The sequence below is a fragment of the Nelumbo lutea genome, chromosome 3, assembly GCF_056320005.1.
Source record: "Nelumbo lutea isolate HS-2025 chromosome 3, American lotus-T2T, whole genome shotgun sequence".
Lineage (NCBI taxonomy): Eukaryota > Viridiplantae > Streptophyta > Magnoliopsida > Proteales > Nelumbonaceae > Nelumbo > Nelumbo lutea.
Genome location: NC_142686.1, coordinates 113,134,834 through 113,153,603, shown reverse-complemented (window position 1 = coordinate 113,153,603; position 18,770 = coordinate 113,134,834). Strand labels below are relative to the sequence as shown.

Sequence of the window (18,770 nt, the reverse complement as noted above, 5' to 3'; positions counted from 1 at the left end):
TCAAATCAATAGGCATCTCTTCTGATTTCAGAGCATTTATATACATCCTTGCAGTAAGATCTTGTTAATATTCTTGTTATTGTTGATTAGTCATGTGTTTCCAGTTTGCTTTCTTCTGAAGCAACACAAACCAGTTCATGCAAAAAATAATGTTACACCGGAACATGGTATTTTAGAATAATGATTATTGTGAATAAGCCTGAAATTTATGGGTAAATTACTTAAACCTCCCCTGAACTTTGACCTCTCCAAAAACCTCCCCTGACATTTGGGGGAAACTATACTTATTGATCCCCTCTGTTAGTTTGAATGGATGGAGAGTATTAAATTACCAAATTACCTTTTTCTATCCATTCCTTCAAAAAGGTATTATTTTCTCTCTACCAATATTATACTGCTTACATAGTTTTCAAGGCGAGGCTAGGTGATGGATTTTTTTTTTTAAGTAAAAACCACATCCTAGGGTTAGTTCCCTAGGTTCCATAACCATCATTCTTTAATAACTATCCATAATTTTCATAAAACTCCATCTTTAAGTCTAGAAAATCAACACATTTATGAGAAGAAAAAGAAGAAAGAAAAGAAAATTAAAAAAATATAGGGGCCGAACCCCTATTTTTGTTATAGGAAAAGAAGAAAAGAAAAGGTGGAAGAAGAAGAAATGTGGTGATTAAACAAAATTGTAAGTTCTTCTCTTACTTATTGGTTCAGATTTTGAAGTCTTTGACGGTTCAATACAGCAGCTAGCAATGTTTGTGTTGATTAAACCCTAACAAATAAGAAAATAATAAAAAGAAATTAGTTTATGAACATAATGTTTTTGTTTAATAATGTCTATTTTATAAATATAATCTCAAAAAAAAAAACAATATAAAAGTATTTTATAAGACAATATACAAAATTGCTTGGCGACTGGGCGAGGCGAGCCTCCAAGGGTGCCTTGTTGCCTAGGCGTTGCCTTGACAACTATGACTGCTTATATCACCTTGCCTTTCTGTACTCAACACTTCTTCTTGATATTCCTACAAAGCTCTTCTCAAGGCTTCAACAGTTATTTCAGGAAAAAGTGTTAATGCCTGAAATTAGTTGTAAAAACTTACCAAAATAAATAAATAAATGTAAGCATTGTAACCAAGAAACTTTACTGGCATATCCTGAACCGGGAGACGTTTTTTCTGCTCTATCATCTAGGCAATCTCCTGCAACAATGTCTTTCATGGATGGAACCTCCGGATCTTCCTTTGGCTCCACAATATTGTTGTTGAATCCTATCTTGTAATAAAGAACTAGAAAGCTGAAGAAAGTTTACTTGATTAAACTGTAGGTGCTGGTAATTAAGACTTTAACAGCCTGGTTTGAGTAGAAGTCGACACTAACATTGGGGTTCTTCACTGGAAGCCCTAGAACATGGACTAGAGAGGGCTTTCGGGGGGCACCCAGAAGTTCATGTCCTTGGTGGTTCTTAGGAAACTCATGTTCATCTTTGTCCTCATGACATGCCCTGTAGCAGTGTAAAGCAGATCCTAAGATTCTTTCTCATTCAACAGTGTGGATGGTAGTGAAGGGAAAGGGACATTGGGACTTCTACGACTCAAGCCACCACTATGATTGGACCAGCTTCCCAACCACACACAATGTTGCTTGCAAGGAACCAGTCATATCTCATGTCTTGAATGTTGAAAATCAAAAAATAACACCAAAATCAGAAGCCTATAAGGCTATAACAAAAATTCTATCAAGAAAAACAGAGATGGAAGGAGGGACTTGATAGACCTCGGAAGATAAATGAATCAGACATGACATACCTTATGGTTGCCAATACCAAAAGAAGGGCAACAGCTTTCTCATCATCTTGCAGCATGGAATGAGCCGTCTGTGTAGTTACCCCAGCCAAGTAGAACCCACAACGGACTCAACTGGGGAGCTGAGAGCTGAGATAGAGCCATAGCATGCAAAGGCATGGAGGAACTCAAAAAATAGAAAAGGCCTAGATTTGTTGGCGGGGGGGGGGGAATAAAACATTGGCTTGGCTGCATGGAGGTGGGTAACCTTTATTAAACTGCATCTCTTTTTTCCATTTGTTCAAATCATTGAAATATAGCTTCACCAAAAAAAATTGTTGAAACAGAGTAACTCAGCAAACAAAAGGAAAAATACATATGAAGTGCGCTAATGATCTAACATCACTTGGAGGCCTTGTTGTTCCAGATAACTAATAGCCTGAGAGATGCAATAACCTCAATTCTCCATGCAACCAAGCCAATGCTTCATATTTAACAACCATATTTGTGATCCAATCCAAACAGTGTTTCAGAAATGGAGTCCTCTTGTTTATGGGGAGCAGTTTGCCTGGGATTTTGTTTGCCAACAGGGAGGTCCATGCCAGAGTGGAGGCCTAGAGAGGAGGCAATGGATCAACCAACAACACTGTCTACCCATGATTCAAGAAAACTGAATCTCATCATCCATGGGCAATTTGGGTATTTTGAAAACTTTCAAAGCATGTCATGTAGATTTCTGTTAGGTTTCTAACGTTGGACTAACAGAAGGGGTCAGTAAGTATTTACCCCAAATGTCAGGGGAGGTTTAAGTGATTTTCACATGGAGGACCTAATTTGAGAATGGTCTCACATTGCCAACTCATTTGGTCATCTCTAATAAACCCTGCCTTAATGTGGATGGGTTGGCAATGTGAGACCATTCTCAAATTAGGTCCTCCATGTGAAAATCTATAAATTGATCCCTAGTTTGTATCATTGAGCAATTCTAACTGTAAGATGTTTATAAGCTATTTTGCTATATGATCCTTCCCTGTAAAAGTAAAAACTTGAGCATTTTTCTCCTCCCATATGACCATAAGATGATGATTGCCACACATCTCTGCATGATCATTCTATCTTATACAATTGCCAACTTATCAAGAAACCTTCTTTTTGAGGAGGGGGTGTTTTACCCGGTAAGAGATGCAATGGATCTAAATTTTATTGAAGCTAGTTCTTCAACATGTTGTATGTGGTTTTGTAACATCAACTATGTTCCTTTCTTGGGATAGTGAGTGATGATCTCACAATAGATGCAACAAAGTCACCTTTGAGTCCTGATAACCTCTGTTGGGGCCAATATACTTAAATGTCAATGTTTTAAAAAGGGCATATGTTAAGTGTTGCTCGAGGATATTCTGATGCATGAGGCTTAGGCCTCATGAGATCCTACCCTTTAAAATAATGAACTAAAATAAGAAAATGTATAAATGATAAAACTATGCACAAAGGGCTGTTTTTATGTAAAAGGATATAGATGAATCAATCTTCATATTGGCAAGGATTATAAAGTTCCAAGAACTTAAACAAGACTAACTTATATTACTACAAATCCTTCCAGATTATAAAAAGATGTTAATATTAGATGAAATCTCAAAGTAGCGATTTTTATTTGCAATGGTGAAATTAATTGTAAAAGAAAAAATGCTATTCTTTTTTGACAAGTAACGGGATAAAATTTTATTCAAAGCCAAACTGCACAAAAAAAATATGCAGCAGAGAAAGGTACAACACTGGGCCTCCCAAGAGGAGCCTTGCCACAAGTAAAATAAAGCAGAAACTATTACAGGTAACAGAAACAGATTGCATATACATATTACAAGCTGGTCCTTGGCATCCCCAATCTAAACAATCTTTTCCAGCCCCAGTCTTAGACAAAGAATCAGCCAGTATGCTGGCAGTCCAAGGCGCCCACTTGAATGAAGCGATCAAGGCAACACCTAGAGATTGAGCCAGTCCGACTAGATATCTGAATTTCCATGGGATTTGATTTTGAATTATCATCCATCTTAAAAGTTAAAACCATTTGACAGTCAACCCTTCACTTCCGCATTCCTCATTTCTTGCCTAGCCAACAACTTCAATCCTTGAACAAAACCCAGAAGTTCAGCTCTAAAAGAATTTCCTTGACCCACTGGACCTGAAAAACTTAGAATGATATTGCCACCATGATCTTTAATAACTCCCCCCCCCCCATCTGAGGGCCCTGGATTTCCAAGGCTGCAGCCATCAAAGTTGAGTTTAAGCAAGAATGTTATGTATAACCGATTATGCCAAGCACCCAATTAAAGGCTTGACCCTTGCTGCTAGCCTCCCCTCAAAAAATATCTTGCCTTTTTATTTATTTCCTACAAATCCCTAACATAGGGAATCATGCCCCAATATTTCAAACCTCAAAGGAGTATTAAAAATGTTAAAATAGATATACAAGGTGCAAACACACACATGAAAAACTTATAACTGGTTTTTAACTTGGTTTTATGATTAGGACATTACCTTAATTAATTTATGATTCATGTGCTTTTGACATAAGACATCTCAAGGTGTGAGGTGTGTACCTTATGCTTTAGGTGTGAGCCTCAGATTCTCAGTGTTTTTTAAGCCTCACTTGGAGGTCAGTCTTAAGGCATGAGCCTCACATGTTTTTTTTTTTTTTTTTTTTTGATAAATGAGTAAGATTTTATTAAACCAGCAAATAAGAGTTACATGCAACCCATGTAAAGGCACAAGGTGCGACCTTTCCTTTAAGACTAGTTACAGAATTATAAGTTCAAAAGAAATTACACAGAAGCCCAAAATAAAGTAGCCTGAAGAACCCCCTGTTTTGCAAGTGAATCAGCCATTGAGTTTGCTGATCTGCCTAACCTACTGAACTCTGATTATCATATTCCTTGTTATCCATTTAACCTTTTTGAGAAGATCTCTAAAACCCCAGATCACAGAGTCTGGATCCTTCAACCAACCCACTATCACTTGGGAATCCCCTTCAATAATCAGATGCTCTATGCCTAGCTGATTTGTGAGCTGGATTCCTTGTACAGCAGCAAGTAATTCGGCCCTGGGAGCCTCACATGTTTTCTAAGATCACTATTTCACATAAGTGCAAGTTGTGACTACTGGTACTCACAACATTTAAACTAATCATTGGATGAATAAAACACATGGGGGGTTTTCAGGGGAAATGGTTCTCCCTGAGATAAACCAACTCACTGATCCAAGGAAAAACATCAAAAACACTAAAAGTCTGCAGCTTTAACTAGAAACGGGAATGAAGGAAACTAGGACTTCAATTGAATTTCGTTTTCAGTGTTACCATTATAGTTTTATGTCTATATTTTTATTTTATGAAACTATACACGTTTGGAGCTATATTTTGCAGCAAAGACAAGGACTACAACTACAGTTCCAACAGGAGGATCTCTTCCCCACCCCACTAGTACACGATTTCTGCAATATGAAGAGCTTAAAGAAGCAACAAATAACTTTGAACCTGCAAGTGTGCTAGGAGAAGGTGGATTTGGCAGGGTTTTCAAAGGTGTATTAAGTGATGGAACAGCAGTTGCAATAAAAAAACTTACTAGTGGAGGACAACAAGGTGATAAAGAGTTCTTGGTTGAGGTTGAGATGCTTAGCAGGCTGCACCACCGTAATTTAGTAAAACTCATAGGCTATTATAGCAGTCGCGACTCTTCACAAAATCTCCTCTGCTATGAACTTGTCCCCAATGGAAGCTTAGAGTCCTGGCTCCATGGTATTTCACTTTCTTGTGTCACAGCTTTCTACATTTTCCTTGATATCTTTATAACAATAATTACCTTTAATGAATGTTCAGTTTTTACTTATGAAGCATGAGGGAAACCTTGAGTGCTTCTTTATGAGTTTTTACAGATGATGTTAAATGAACATTATTTTCTTCAGGTCCCTTAGGTGTAAATTGTCCCCTGGACTGGGATACCAGAATGAAGATTGCCCTAGATGCTGCTAGGGGGCTTGCATATCTACATGAGGATTCACAACCTTGTGTCATCCACAGAGATTTTAAGGCATCAAACATATTACTGGAGAACAACTTTCATGCTAAAGTTGCTGACTTTGGCCTGGCCAAGCAGGCACCTGAAGGCCGGGCAAATTATCTGTCCACTCGTGTGATGGGCACATTTGGGTAAGTTCCTCTGGTTCTTCCTCCTGAAGTACACTTTATTTTTATAATCTGAAGTTGTTATAAGTTATTCATATGGTCTTATCAAATGGATCTAGGTATGTAGCCCCTGAGTATGCCATGACTGGGCATCTACTAGTAAAGAGTGATGTATACAGCTATGGGGTTGTCCTCCTGGAGTTGCTAACTGGAAGAAAACCTGTTGATATGTCACAACCTTCTGGGCAGGAGAATCTTGTGACCTGGGTTAGTGCTTTTCCACCTCCCATTCTACTTATTAATCTAAAATTGCTATACTTGTCCTTCTGGAATAGTTACATTTCCTGGGTTGTGGATCTTGCCTTAGCTAGTAGGCCTTGTGTTTTGAGTCCTCAATAAAACTGAACTAAGTCAGCAATAGATACCAATGAATATAGCCAAACACAAGTTGAAAATGTTGAAATTGTAATCACTAATAAATGGGTGAGGGAAGTCCTACTTGAGTGTATGTGGTGGGTAAAGAAGGAAAACTAAGGACCTGAACTATGATAAAAAAAAGATTTTCTAATGAGGGGACTTCTATATTTCAGTTTAATTTATCTCTAATGGACTTATGAAAGTTATCATTTCTGATAAAAAACAGATTTATATCTAATTTAGAGAAGAGAAAGAAGAAAGATCACAAGAAAGATTGCACATTTAGAGATAAAGAAGAAAAGAAGAGAGAGAATTAAAAAAATCAGACACCTGCAGGCAATTTGAAAACATTTATTCTATTAACTCTCATCTAAAAATTCAATTACAATGAGTCTGTTTATAGAATCAGCTTAAGGACTTGGATCTCCCTTTGCAAACTCCAATTTCAACAAGACACTGTCCAGAATTGACTCCTTGCATTAGAACTGAGGTAAACCCATAGAGACACTTAAATAAGGACTTGGACTCTTGAAACAACTCTAATAAATGTTAGAAGCATTTGCCCCATTCTCCACAGCTGACCTTTGGAGGATGGCAGTACATTGCTCAATCATCAATTACCTGAACAGTGCCTATATTTGCAGTGAAACCTCCTCTTCCAAGCCAAATCAATTGAACTTGATGGGTGCAGCAGTGGTAACTCAAGTGTTTCAGGAGTTGGTGGTGTGCTCAGGAACTCCTGTGGAGACATTTGAAGTTTATACTTAGGCCCTCTAGGAATAGGAGACTCAAAAAGAGAAAAGATGTCAGCTGTTCTTTGAGGCCTCAGGTTAAGCAAGTCACTCCATGTCAAAATTTAATAGTGGAAGTAGTCCAAGGGGATTCGAAAGTGGTGTTGAGATGGCTGAAATACTCAGTAAATGTGTGTAGCAACAGAAACGTGTGGGAAATAAAGCAACTAGAAAAAGATATGGTGATTACTTAAATGATCAGCTAATGGTTTGGCTGACTCATTGGCTAAACAAGGGGTGGCAATTGAGTAGTTATTCTGGGGACACTTGTAAGCAACATAGTGGAAATTGAGATAGGTAGCAAAGCTAACCTATAATGGGTTTGAAGCATAAAATGTGAATACTTATTTTTTCTATCACAATCAATAAAATTCTTACTGTTTGTCAGGTTGGAGATGGGACATTTTGGGGTCAGGTCCATTAAGAAGGTGAAGGAAAAAAGGGAACAAAAAAAAGGTAAAGAGACTCGAGTGCAAGAGGTAGGAAATGTTAAGTGATCAGTTAATCTCTTGGGGGGGTTGATAGTTTGGATGGTGGAGTGTGTGTTGTTGTTATTGTAAGATGGGGTGCAGAATTTTAAGTTCATTGTATTCTTAGGCTTTTTGTGTATTCTGATTGGTATGATATTTGGAGCGTGGAAAGCTTGTAGTAGGGATGGGAATCTTGGTTTCTTTCCTTTTCTTGTAGAACCACCAATAATTCCATCCTTGTGGAATCACCATGTTGGAGATGTGATCCCAATCAAACTAAACTTTGATGAGTGCAGAAGGGACAACCCAGGAGAATCAGGGATTGGTGGAGTATTGAGAAATCATTTGGGGCACATAGGGCACTCTATTGAGGGCCTATGGGATATGGCAACTTGATCTGTGAGTAAAACTGCTGGAAGTACGTTAAGCATAAGGTTGGGGTAAGCTGAAAACTATGAAGACATAATAGCGGAAGGGGACTCCGGAGCTACAATAGAGTGGCTTAAAAACAGTGATTTGGGCAAATGGCAGTTTCGATACATACTGAAAGAGGTTAGAAGCCTCATGAGGTAGTTAAGAGCATTAACCAAGGGGGTGAAAGAACAGCAAATAGTGTGGCAGATGTAATGGATAGACAGAGTTGAAAGAAGCCAACTGTATTGAGGAAAAAGGAGAGACTCTTGCACTTGTAAATGTAGTGTAAATTGGAAGCTTGATGCTATGGTTTGGGGTGCTAGGCACAGTCCTTTTGCTAAAAAAAGTCGATTTATTCAATGGGATAAGAAATTTACTGATAAAAAACTAGGTCATCAGAAAAGCACTATTATGCCTCCATTACAACTTCTGAAGACTCCCAAAAAGGTCAAATGCACGAGGAGCTCTCTGGGAATTTCCCTCGTGCATTTGAAGACAAGAGAAACTGATCCAGCTCTTCTGATCAGGAAGAGGAAATCGGCTATCAGTGAGGACTGGATCTGGGTGATAACAAGATACGAAGGGAACGAGAAGGTCGGGGCTTGGGAGGGAGGGAAGGCGAAGTTTCTTTGGTTAGACATAGACAGGGGAGAAAAGGATGAGACCACTGCTTCACTAGAAAGAGAGAAATCTCAGGCGTGCAACAATCATATGCCAAGGATAAATGTAACAAAGGTTGCAGCCGTTTCAGAAGTTGGGGTGGAGATTTTAGATGAAGGCAAGATGGAAAACGTGGTGGTGGCCATGATCTTGAGCGATAAAGACTCACCTTTGGCAGGGAAAGAGGTGTTTCCAGATGGAATTGAAGTTGGTTTCAGTCAGAAAGAGGCCAGAGAGCTTAACGAGGTAGGTTTAATCCCTGGAACCCTGTCTGTTTGTGCTTCTCCCTTCGGAACATCTCCCGTCTCTGTTCCACCTTCAATTAGGGGTAGTTCAGGGGCTGAAACTGAAGGGGAAGGGAAGACGGTTGAAGTCTAGCACAAAAAGAAAAAGAGGGGTGGAGGAGAAAAATAGAGTTTATAATGGAAAGAAAAAAATAAAGAAGTTTGGGGTGAACAAGACGGGAAAGGTTGACACAGGGGAAAGGGTTTCAAGGGGTGAGACAAGATACAATCAAGAAGAAAGAGAGGTGGTAGAAAGGCAGGAGTCATCACCGGGGAGGAGGAAGGTGGACATCAAAGAGTTGGTAGAAAGACAGATAGAGGTAGGCAAAACCTTGGGTCTGTTCTTCCTGGGAGGAGAAAGGGTGGTGAGAAAAACTATTGATTAGTATGAGAGGTCTAGAAGGGAGGAACAAGAAAAAAGGGCTAGTGGGGGAATTGCTGAAGGAGAGGAAGAGGGGGAAGGGAGATTAGCAGGGCTGCCGGAAGAAGAATAGAAGGGTTGCTAGGGGGGGGGGAGTGGCGGGAATGAAGCTTTTACTTGGTGTTTTCTCACAAGAGAGAGAGAGAGAGAGATGTGTGTGAACAGTTGGGCTGGCGGTGCCCAACTTCTCTTTTATAATAATATGATGTAACAAATAAAAAAACTGAAACTACAAGTAGGTCCTTGGCGGCCCACCCTAAAAATAAAACTTAAATAAAAGAAAAGAACATGCTAATAGCAAGCTAACAGCCAAGGTTTAAAATGTCGATGTTGATGGAAATGTCGCTTACCAAGATATAGGACATATGTCAGAAATGTCAAGGGGAAATATTGTAAAAATTAGAGACATTGTGGAAATATTATGAAATATGTGGAAATGTGCAATGATATTTTGTAAAATGATAAGCGAAGCATTAATACATATTTCTAGACTATTATCTTATTCCCAACCATTATATAAAGCTAAGAATCTGAGATCGATAACAAATTAGTAAATGGCGACTTACTGATTTATTATGCATTTTGACGTTTTTAGAAGGTTGTCTGATATTTTCTTTTCTTATTCTTAATTCTGATTTATTATAAATTCTAATATATTTATTTCACACCAGTAAATAGAAATTCATTTATTCTGATTTTTTATATTAAATGTAGAATATGATTTATTATAAAATTTAATAAACATTTCTGATTTTAATAAATATTTTAAAAATACTAACCTATTAATATTTTGTTACTTGAAAAATATTTTATGTTTTATATTATAAAGTAATTAAATTCTTTTGCTTTTATATTTTGTTAATTCTTTTTTATAAATATTTTATTTGAAATATTAAATAGAAATTATTAATGGAATAATTTATATTAATATACTATATTATATTAATATAATATACTAATATACTATATTATTAATATACATTAGTCAACATCCTGTCGACATAATAGGAAAAATTGTCTTTTTTTGGTTATTTGGATTGATTTGGTCGACTTTTCCAAAATATATGAAATGTCGATTGAATTAATGTAATTTTTATATTACCATCCATTTTCATGTAGGTGAGCCTTGACATCGACATATGTCGGGTGATGTTAGCGACATTTTGCGACATTTGAAACCATGCTAACAACAGAAAAAAACACTTAAATCCAACAACACTCCCCCTCAAGTTGGGTTGAATATATCTATCATGCCCAACTTGCCACACAGTTCATTGTGCCACAAGTATGGAATCCCTTTTGTGAGAACATCAACAAGTTATTCCTTGGATTTGACGTAAGGAGTACACATTTCTCCCTTTTCCAATTTTTCTCTTATGAAGTGTTTGTCCACTTCAATGTGCTTGGTCCTATCATGTAGGACAAGATTGCTAGCAATGTTGATAGCTGCCTTATTGTCACAGTAGAGGGATATATGATTGTGAACAGTAACCCCAAGTTCCCCTAAAAGGTTCTTCAACCGAAGAACTTTAGCCACCTCATGTGCCATAGCCCTATACTCTGCTTCAGCACTTGACCTTGCAACTACAATTTGTTTCTTCTCATGTCACTAGATTTCCTCCTACAAATGTACAATACTCACTTGTGGACTTTCTATCATCCACAACACCTACCCAACCAACATGTGTATAGACTTCAACTCTCAGATGATTATGTTTGTTGAATAGCAACCCTGTTCCTGGATACTTCTTCAAGTACCTAAGAATCCTCTCTATTGCCTCCATGTGTGGTTTCTTAGGGGAATGCATGAATTGGCTCAGGACCCCAACTGAATAAGCATTGTTTGGATATGTCATTGGACAAATAAAGCAATCTTCCCACTAACCTTTGAAACTGTTTCACATTTTCCAGTGGTTCACCATCACGATCTCCCAGTTTATGATCAACACCCATAGGGGTATCAGTTGGTTTTGCACCTAACTTGCTCGTGTCTTGTAACAAGTCTAGGATATACTTGCTCTGAGAAATGAAGATGCCCCTTTTTGAGCGGGCAACTTCAATTCCTAGAAAGTACTTTAGGGGACTCAGATCTTTCACTTCAAATTGAGAGGCAAGGAATTCCTTCAACTTTTGTATTTTGTGCTCTAGTTTCTTATAATGATGATATCATCCATGCACACTATCAACATAGCCACTTGTTCCTGACATCTCTTCACAAAGAGAGTGTGATCACATACTGACATTGTTTGAACCCTACTTGCTGAACTGCCATATGAAATTTACTAAACCATGCTCTGGGAGATTGTTTTAAGCCATAGAGGGACTTTCTTAGCTTGTACACCTTATTTTCACTTTCTTTGGCACAGAAACCTGGGGGTTGAACCATGTACACTTCCTCCTCCAAATCACCATTTAAAAAGGCATTCTTTATATCCAATTGATGCAATTCCCAGTCAAGGTTTGTAGCCTTGCTTTGTACCTTTCAACTATCTTGTCTGCCTTGTGTTTCACTATAAACATTCACTTACACGCCATTGGGTCTTTTCCTTTTGGAAGATCCACACTCCATGTTTGATTCCGAGAGGGGGAAATGTGGTCATAGGAAACATACTGGATAATGGGGTGTTTGGTAGTGCATGACCTGACTCCTTTTCTGTGAGCAATAGGAATGTAAAGGTCATCCACAATCGAAATGGGAGCCAGAGTATCAATAGGTGAAATAAAAGGTGTTGGACTTACCTCTTGGGAATTTGACGGTGTTGGTTGCTCAGTGTTTGGTGGCTCCACATCTTTGTCTCATTGCTTTGTCTCATTGCTAATCTCTACGACATTTACGTTGGAAGACACGAAAAGGACTAGGATCCGGAATAGAAGGCAGAGAGACTTGACGGACCTGGACATGGACTTGCTTCTCCTTTTCCACATTACTCTCTCCTTGAGGAGAAGCAGAGAAGAACGGTTCAGACTCAGAACGAAACATCAATGGAGACAGAACTTATGACCCACATGATCAAAGCACCGATATCCCTTTTGTGAGGAGGGATACCCTAGAAAGATACAAGGAATAGACCGAGGATCCAACTTACCACGAGACGGAGATAAATCATGGGCAAAAGCACGACAACCAAACACCCTCATGGGAATGGAAAATAAAGGAGACTGAGGGAACAATAACTGATGAGGGGCCTTATAGTGTAATACTTTGGAGGGCATGTGGTTTATGACATAAGCAGTAGCAAGTACATCCTCAACCCAAAAACGTTTGGGAACATTCATATGTAGCATTATCCCTCAGGCTACCTCAAGGAGGTGCCTATTCCTTTTTGTGATATCGTTTTGTTGCAGTGTTTTGGCACATGGCTACCTCATGGAAATATTCCTTCGCATTGTTTGATCGAAAGATGTGAATTTCAACATGAAACTGTGTAAGCACCATCCTTTGGAAATCTCTCACAATCTTTGGGGCTTCGTCTTTGCTAGCATAGGAAATACCCATGTATAATAGGAGAAATCATCAATGAATATGATAAAATATTTATACCTGCCCTCCGAAATTATTGTAGTAGGTCCCTTGAATGAAATATTGTTCTACATTGCTTACTCAACTAACACGTTTTACAATGGAAATCTGACACTAAACATGACTTAAATAAAAAAGGAAACAAAGACTTCACTATTTCAAAAGACACATGACCTAACCGATTATGCCACAAAAAAATTTGACTCTTATTTGACTGACTATGCAAGGATGATATCAAGAAACCAGCCTTGTTGTTGAGAGTGTAGAGACCATCCACTAAGCTTCCTCTACCAATCATCCTCACAGAAGTTAGATCCTGGAAAACACATGAATAAGGAAAAAAAGGTTTCATTGCAGTTTAATGAGTTTGTAATGCTACTAACAGAAAGAAGATCGATGGAAAGGTGAGGAACATGCAAAACATTATTTAGGTCAAGTCCATGAGGAAGGGATATTGATCCTTGACCTACAATAGAGGATAATGATCCATTTGCAAGTCTCACCTTATCCCTTCTTGACAAAAGGTTATAAGACCGGAATAGGTTTGGCTTATCGGTCATGTGATTAGATGCCCCTGAGTCAATGATCCAGGGGGAGTCAATGGTAGTGGAGATGTGAAAGGTAGAGGCTGCATTACCTGATGTAGACGCAATTGAAGTAGAAGGGTTACTACAGAAGGAGTTCATGATATCTTCCTTGGGGTTAGAACCAGTGAAGTGCTCCCGAGTAGTATCTGTTGACACCCCAGTAGACTGAGTTTCTTGGGTTGCCACATTTGCTGTATTGTATGCTATATTAGGCTTCTTTTGACCCTATGCCTTACCCTGTTCTTGGTTCTTTACAGCCCACTTTGGCCTTTCATGGATCTCCCAGCATGTGTCACGTGTATGTTTTGAATGCTGGCAGTGGGTATAGAATAACTTGTCCTTATCATCAACTTTCTTGTAGTAATTTTTCTTTCCCATATTATTACCCCCCATTGCAGCTAATGCTACTTGTTGCTCCCCCTCAGTTGTAACCATCACACTCCGCCTACTTTCCTCAGACTGAACAAGGGCATACACCTCTTGGACTGGAGGCAACTCTTTACTTCCTAAGATCTGAACTCTAAGTGGTTCATATGTGGGGTTTAGTCCCAACAAGAAGGAAAAAAGGCAAAACCCGTTGTTGAGAAACCAACTTCTTATAGGCTCTAGCATCACCATCATGTTTCCATTCTATAGCCCGATAGTGGTCCAATTCCTTCCATACTGAGGTAAGGGCTGAATAATAGACTGACAAGCTACAGTTCCTCTGTTTACAGGTTGATGATTCAGCTTGTAACTGGTAGATCTGGCATAGTGCCTTTGCTTAGAATATGTGGTTTTGGCCTGTTCCTATATCTCACTCGCAGTGCCTGCCCACATAAAGTTCTTCTTCACATCAGATTCCATGGTTGTAAGAAGTCAAGACATCACTATACTGTTTTCTTGGTCCCACCGATCATGTTCAATAGTCCCACTCTTGGGTTCTTTCACTCTTCCATTTATGTAACCAGCTTTTCTCCTTGCTGTTACATAAAGTTTTACACCTTTAGCCCACTCCAGGTAGTTTAGGCCGTTTAAAGGAGTAATTGGCATAGGAAACATCATACTTTTCAGCCCCCATACCAGCTGTACTATGGGTTGATGTAACCCCAGATGAGTCAGAATCATCATTCGCCATTGGCAAAAGCAGGTCTACAAGTCAAAACCAAAGGCTGCAGGTGTACAAGACCAGTCCTCACACAAGTACTATCTCTCACAGTCACACTTAGGGCACAAAACCCCACAAATTACTTCTGAAATAAAGTGTACACTGCTAAGGTTTACTGACAGCAAGTAAACAGTCTAAAACTAGTTCATATATAAGGAGAATACTGCTGCAATCTACCACCAGTCCAGAAAATTTGAAAAATAGCCACCATTGAACTACACACTTCACACACCAATCAATCACAGCACATACGTGTGATAAAGGGGATCACACACCCCTGTACAGCACCTGTATGAAGATGCAAAACCACGACTAAGCCTTCACAGCATCGGCCAAAAAAGGAGAAAATAAGCTTCATAGCATTGGCCTCCTCCTACTAGGGTTACCTTGGTGCTACGACCAAGGAAGAACCCAAAAAAAAAACAAGTAGTTCTGATCAGACAATTAGGGTTTCTTGCCCTTTGTGTTGCTTGCTAGCATCTTTCTCTCCACCCCTCTCTCCCCCTTGGGGGGTTTTGGGGAGGGGGGTATATATAGATATTTCAACATGTTTCTGCTGCTTAGGTAATAGCATGGTGTCACAAGTGACCACTTTTTTGCGACATCAAGTGCCTTTACCATGCCCACGACAAGCCATCTCCTACGTTTGGGGTGGGGCTACATGTGTATTTTGTAAGGGGGGATTGCCGATGGCATTATTGTAATTATGTAGTATGATTTTCCAGTATTTCCATGTAATCTTTTGCCAGAGCACCAAAAGCTTAAGCTACTCTTTGAGGGGAGGTAGGTAGTTGAGAAGTGTCAAGACCGTGTAAAGGTTAAGCACGAGGTCCCCTAGACACAGACTTGTGTGCTTGTGCTTGCTGTCTATTGCAATATAAGGTGCCTTTTTACTAATTCATGTGCCATCTTTGTTGCCTTTTGTGTGTGTTTGCTTGCTTTCTTAGGCTTACTCGACCCACTCGAGTGCCGCACGGGGCCTCGCCGATTAGTTCCGTGATAGTTGGTATCAGAGCCGAAGCTCATTCCTAGCCCGTTGACCTGCAACGCAAGCACATCATGAAGCATAACAAGGACATCATGGAGGAGATCGAGCATGGACTCTCCCTATCCCACGAGGCAGACGATGCACCCGTCGATGACACAGTCAAGGACAAAGCACCGAAGACCCATACATCAAAGGCAAGCAAGCATGAGAAATCCACGGATAAGCATTCTGCCACTGACCTACAAGTGCTACGTTGTGAAGCCACTGTGGGTGAGATGCACGACCAAGTAGATGAGCTCCACCAAAATATTGAAGCCGTCGAGAGTGCTTTGGTAGAGGTGGAAGGCCGCATGAATGGTATTGTTGATGAGGTCCGTGACATGCTTAATGGAACACTTAAGGAAGTCTGCAGCACCGCACGCCAACAAGAAGGAAGCTCATCCCGCTCCAACATTCAAGACAAGCTAGATAGCTTTCAGGCCCAACTCGACGAAATGAGAAACGAGTGGGCAACATGGAGGGGAGCCATGTCCTCCCCAATGGCCATCCAGGCCCAATTGAATGAAATGAAAGCAGAATGGACAGCCATGAAGGCAGCCGCTTGTTCCTCTGACTCCCAAGCTCAACTAGATGAATTCAAGGCCGAGTGTGCAATCTTGAAGAGGGCCATTGCCAATCCAGCCAGCACCTCCTTTGTGCACACTCCTTCCCACATAAAGATTAGGAAGCCAACTCCCTATTCAGGTGCACGCAATGCCCGGGAGCTCGACATCTTCCTGTGGCAAATGGACCAGTACCTTGCCGCAACCAGTGTGATTGATGAACCAACTAAGGTACGTACGATTACAATGTATTTGACTGATGCTGCTATGTTGTGGTGGCGCAGAAGAAGCATTGACATAGAACGGGGCACATGTACCATTCACACATGGGCTGACTTTAAGCGAGAGCTAAAGAGACAGTTCTACCCAGAGAATGTGGAGTACCTCGCTCGTCGTAAGATGAAAGCTCTAAAGCAGGGTGACTCGCTCCACTAATATGTCAGAGTTTTCAGCCCTCACATTGGAAGTCACCGACATGTCAGACAAGGATTTATTGTTCAGCTTCATGGATGGCCTAAAGCCTTGGGCCGAGCTCGAGCTCTAGTGACGTAATTTCCAAGATCTTGCCTCTGCCATGGCTGTGGCTGAATAACTTAATGAACTAAGGCTGACGGATGATGAAGGAAGCAGGCCAGACAGTCCGCGTGCCACAAACTTGAGTGGGGGAGATAGACCACCAAGTCCCTTGAAGGAGAAGCAGCCATTCCACCGTAGACTAGTCGAGTACCACAAAGGGAAGCAGCCACAAGGAAGTCGAAACTCCTACAACAACAGATACCAAGAGAGACCAGAACGTCCTCCCATTTGCTATATTTGTGGGGAGGAGCACTTGACCAAGCACTGCCCAAAGTGGAAGAAACTAAATGCCCTCATTGCCAAGTTGAGTGATGACGAACGAAGCGATGGGGAGCGGAGTACATAGGCGCCAAGAGTGGGCGCCCTACAACTTTTCAATGCCATGGTGAAAAAAGGGGCTACCTCCAAACAGCCTGCCTCAGTCAAGAGAGGACTGAGGTACGTTGACATATACCTTGGCGGGAAGCCAACTTGGGCCCTAGTTGACACAGGGGCCACTCATAATTTTTATCCATTGCTGAGGCCAAGAGACTCAACTTGGCCATTTCAAGAGAGCCAGGCTAGCTCAACGTTGTTAATACAGGTGCAAAACCCATCGAAGGTATGGCTCGTCGAGTTGGACTTCGAGTCGGCACCTGGAATCAGGAAGAACAGACAACTAAGTTTTGCTTCAGGGCTCTAATCAAGGAAGAACAGACAACTGAACATTTCCCTTTCAAGACAGTTTGGTGTACACACATTCCTTCCAGAGTTTTTTTTTTTTTTTTGTGTGGGAAGCTAGTCTAAAGAAGATCAACACTTCAGATCTTCTCCAGACTCAGAACCAAGGAAGGTCCTATTATATCCCCACACGTATGCTGTTTTTGCTTAAAAGCCAGGGAATTAGCCAATTATATTTTGATCCACTGTGAGGAAACTAGAAAATTATGGATTTTCTTTCTCAATCTTTTCAATTTTAGTTGTACTTTCCCTGAACATGTGATAGACTGTCTCGGACAATGGATATCAAGAGGGTTAAGCAAAAGAGGAAGGACATTATGGATTTCTGTATGCTATCCTTTGGAACATCTAGGAAGAGAGAAATAACTGAATTCTCAACAACAGAAAAAGAAACTTTGAGGAGTTTTTGTCTATTATATCTTATAGAATTTTCCTTTGGATTTCCAACTCAGAGTTTTTTTAAAGGAGTTTCCTTTTCTGATTTTCAAAGAAATTCTGCACGTTTTTTGTTTTCTAAACATCAGTCCTTAGTTACCCCCTCCCCCACTCTTCTGTGTTGGAAGGAGAGATAACCATGTACTTTGATGGAAGTGCGTTTGGAAACCCAGGTGCAGCAGGAATTGGTGGAATTTTTAGAAGAGATGGTACAGTTAATTGGGCTTTTAGTGGATCGATACTTTCAACAAAGGCTGAAACAATGGCACCACCGGAATCAGGATTGCAAGAGATCTGGGCTATCAGAACATTATCTTAAAAGGAGATTCAACAAATACCATCAAGTGGCTAGCTGACCCTGGATGGGCTTTAGCTCCATTCTTGGCTAAAGCTAGAGATATCCTATCTAACTTAAATGCACAGTTGGGTTGGATCCATAGGGAGCTAAACTCTGATGCGGATGGCCTAGCAAAAGATGGTTCTCACAGGGATTTCTTGTTTAGTGATAGCTTTCTTCCTACTTGTTAGAGTTGGTCGAGTAAGGGTAGATTAGTCTTTTCATTATGTTTTAAGTTATATGCTGATGTGGCAATTCTGGTTTTACTTTTGTAGTTCACTTGTCCCATACTTAAGTAGGGGCAGTTTTGTCCTTGTACTCTAATCTGTATTATATTGTAATTAGAGTTGTGGTAAAGGAAGAGGCAACACTACTAGGAACTGTGGCAGGGAAGGACATTCAGTTAATTTCTGTATGATCTACATGGCCCATCTTTTATATGT

At 40.0% G+C, this 18,770-nt stretch overlaps 1 protein-coding gene across 1 annotated transcript in view; it reads left to right on the top strand.

Moving 5' to 3' along the window:
• The window catches only part of LOC148867730 (uncharacterized), a 34,887-nt gene that overhangs the window by 8,632 nt on the left and 7,485 nt on the right, over window positions 1-18,770 (top strand). The window contains exons 5-7 of the mRNA XM_088980287.1: window positions 5,200-5,571; window positions 5,739-5,982; window positions 6,078-6,225. Coding sequence (XP_088836413.1) covers window positions 5,200-5,571; window positions 5,739-5,982; window positions 6,078-6,225 — 764 coding nt within the window. The remainder of the gene's footprint in view (window positions 1-5,199; window positions 5,572-5,738; window positions 5,983-6,077; window positions 6,226-18,770) is intronic.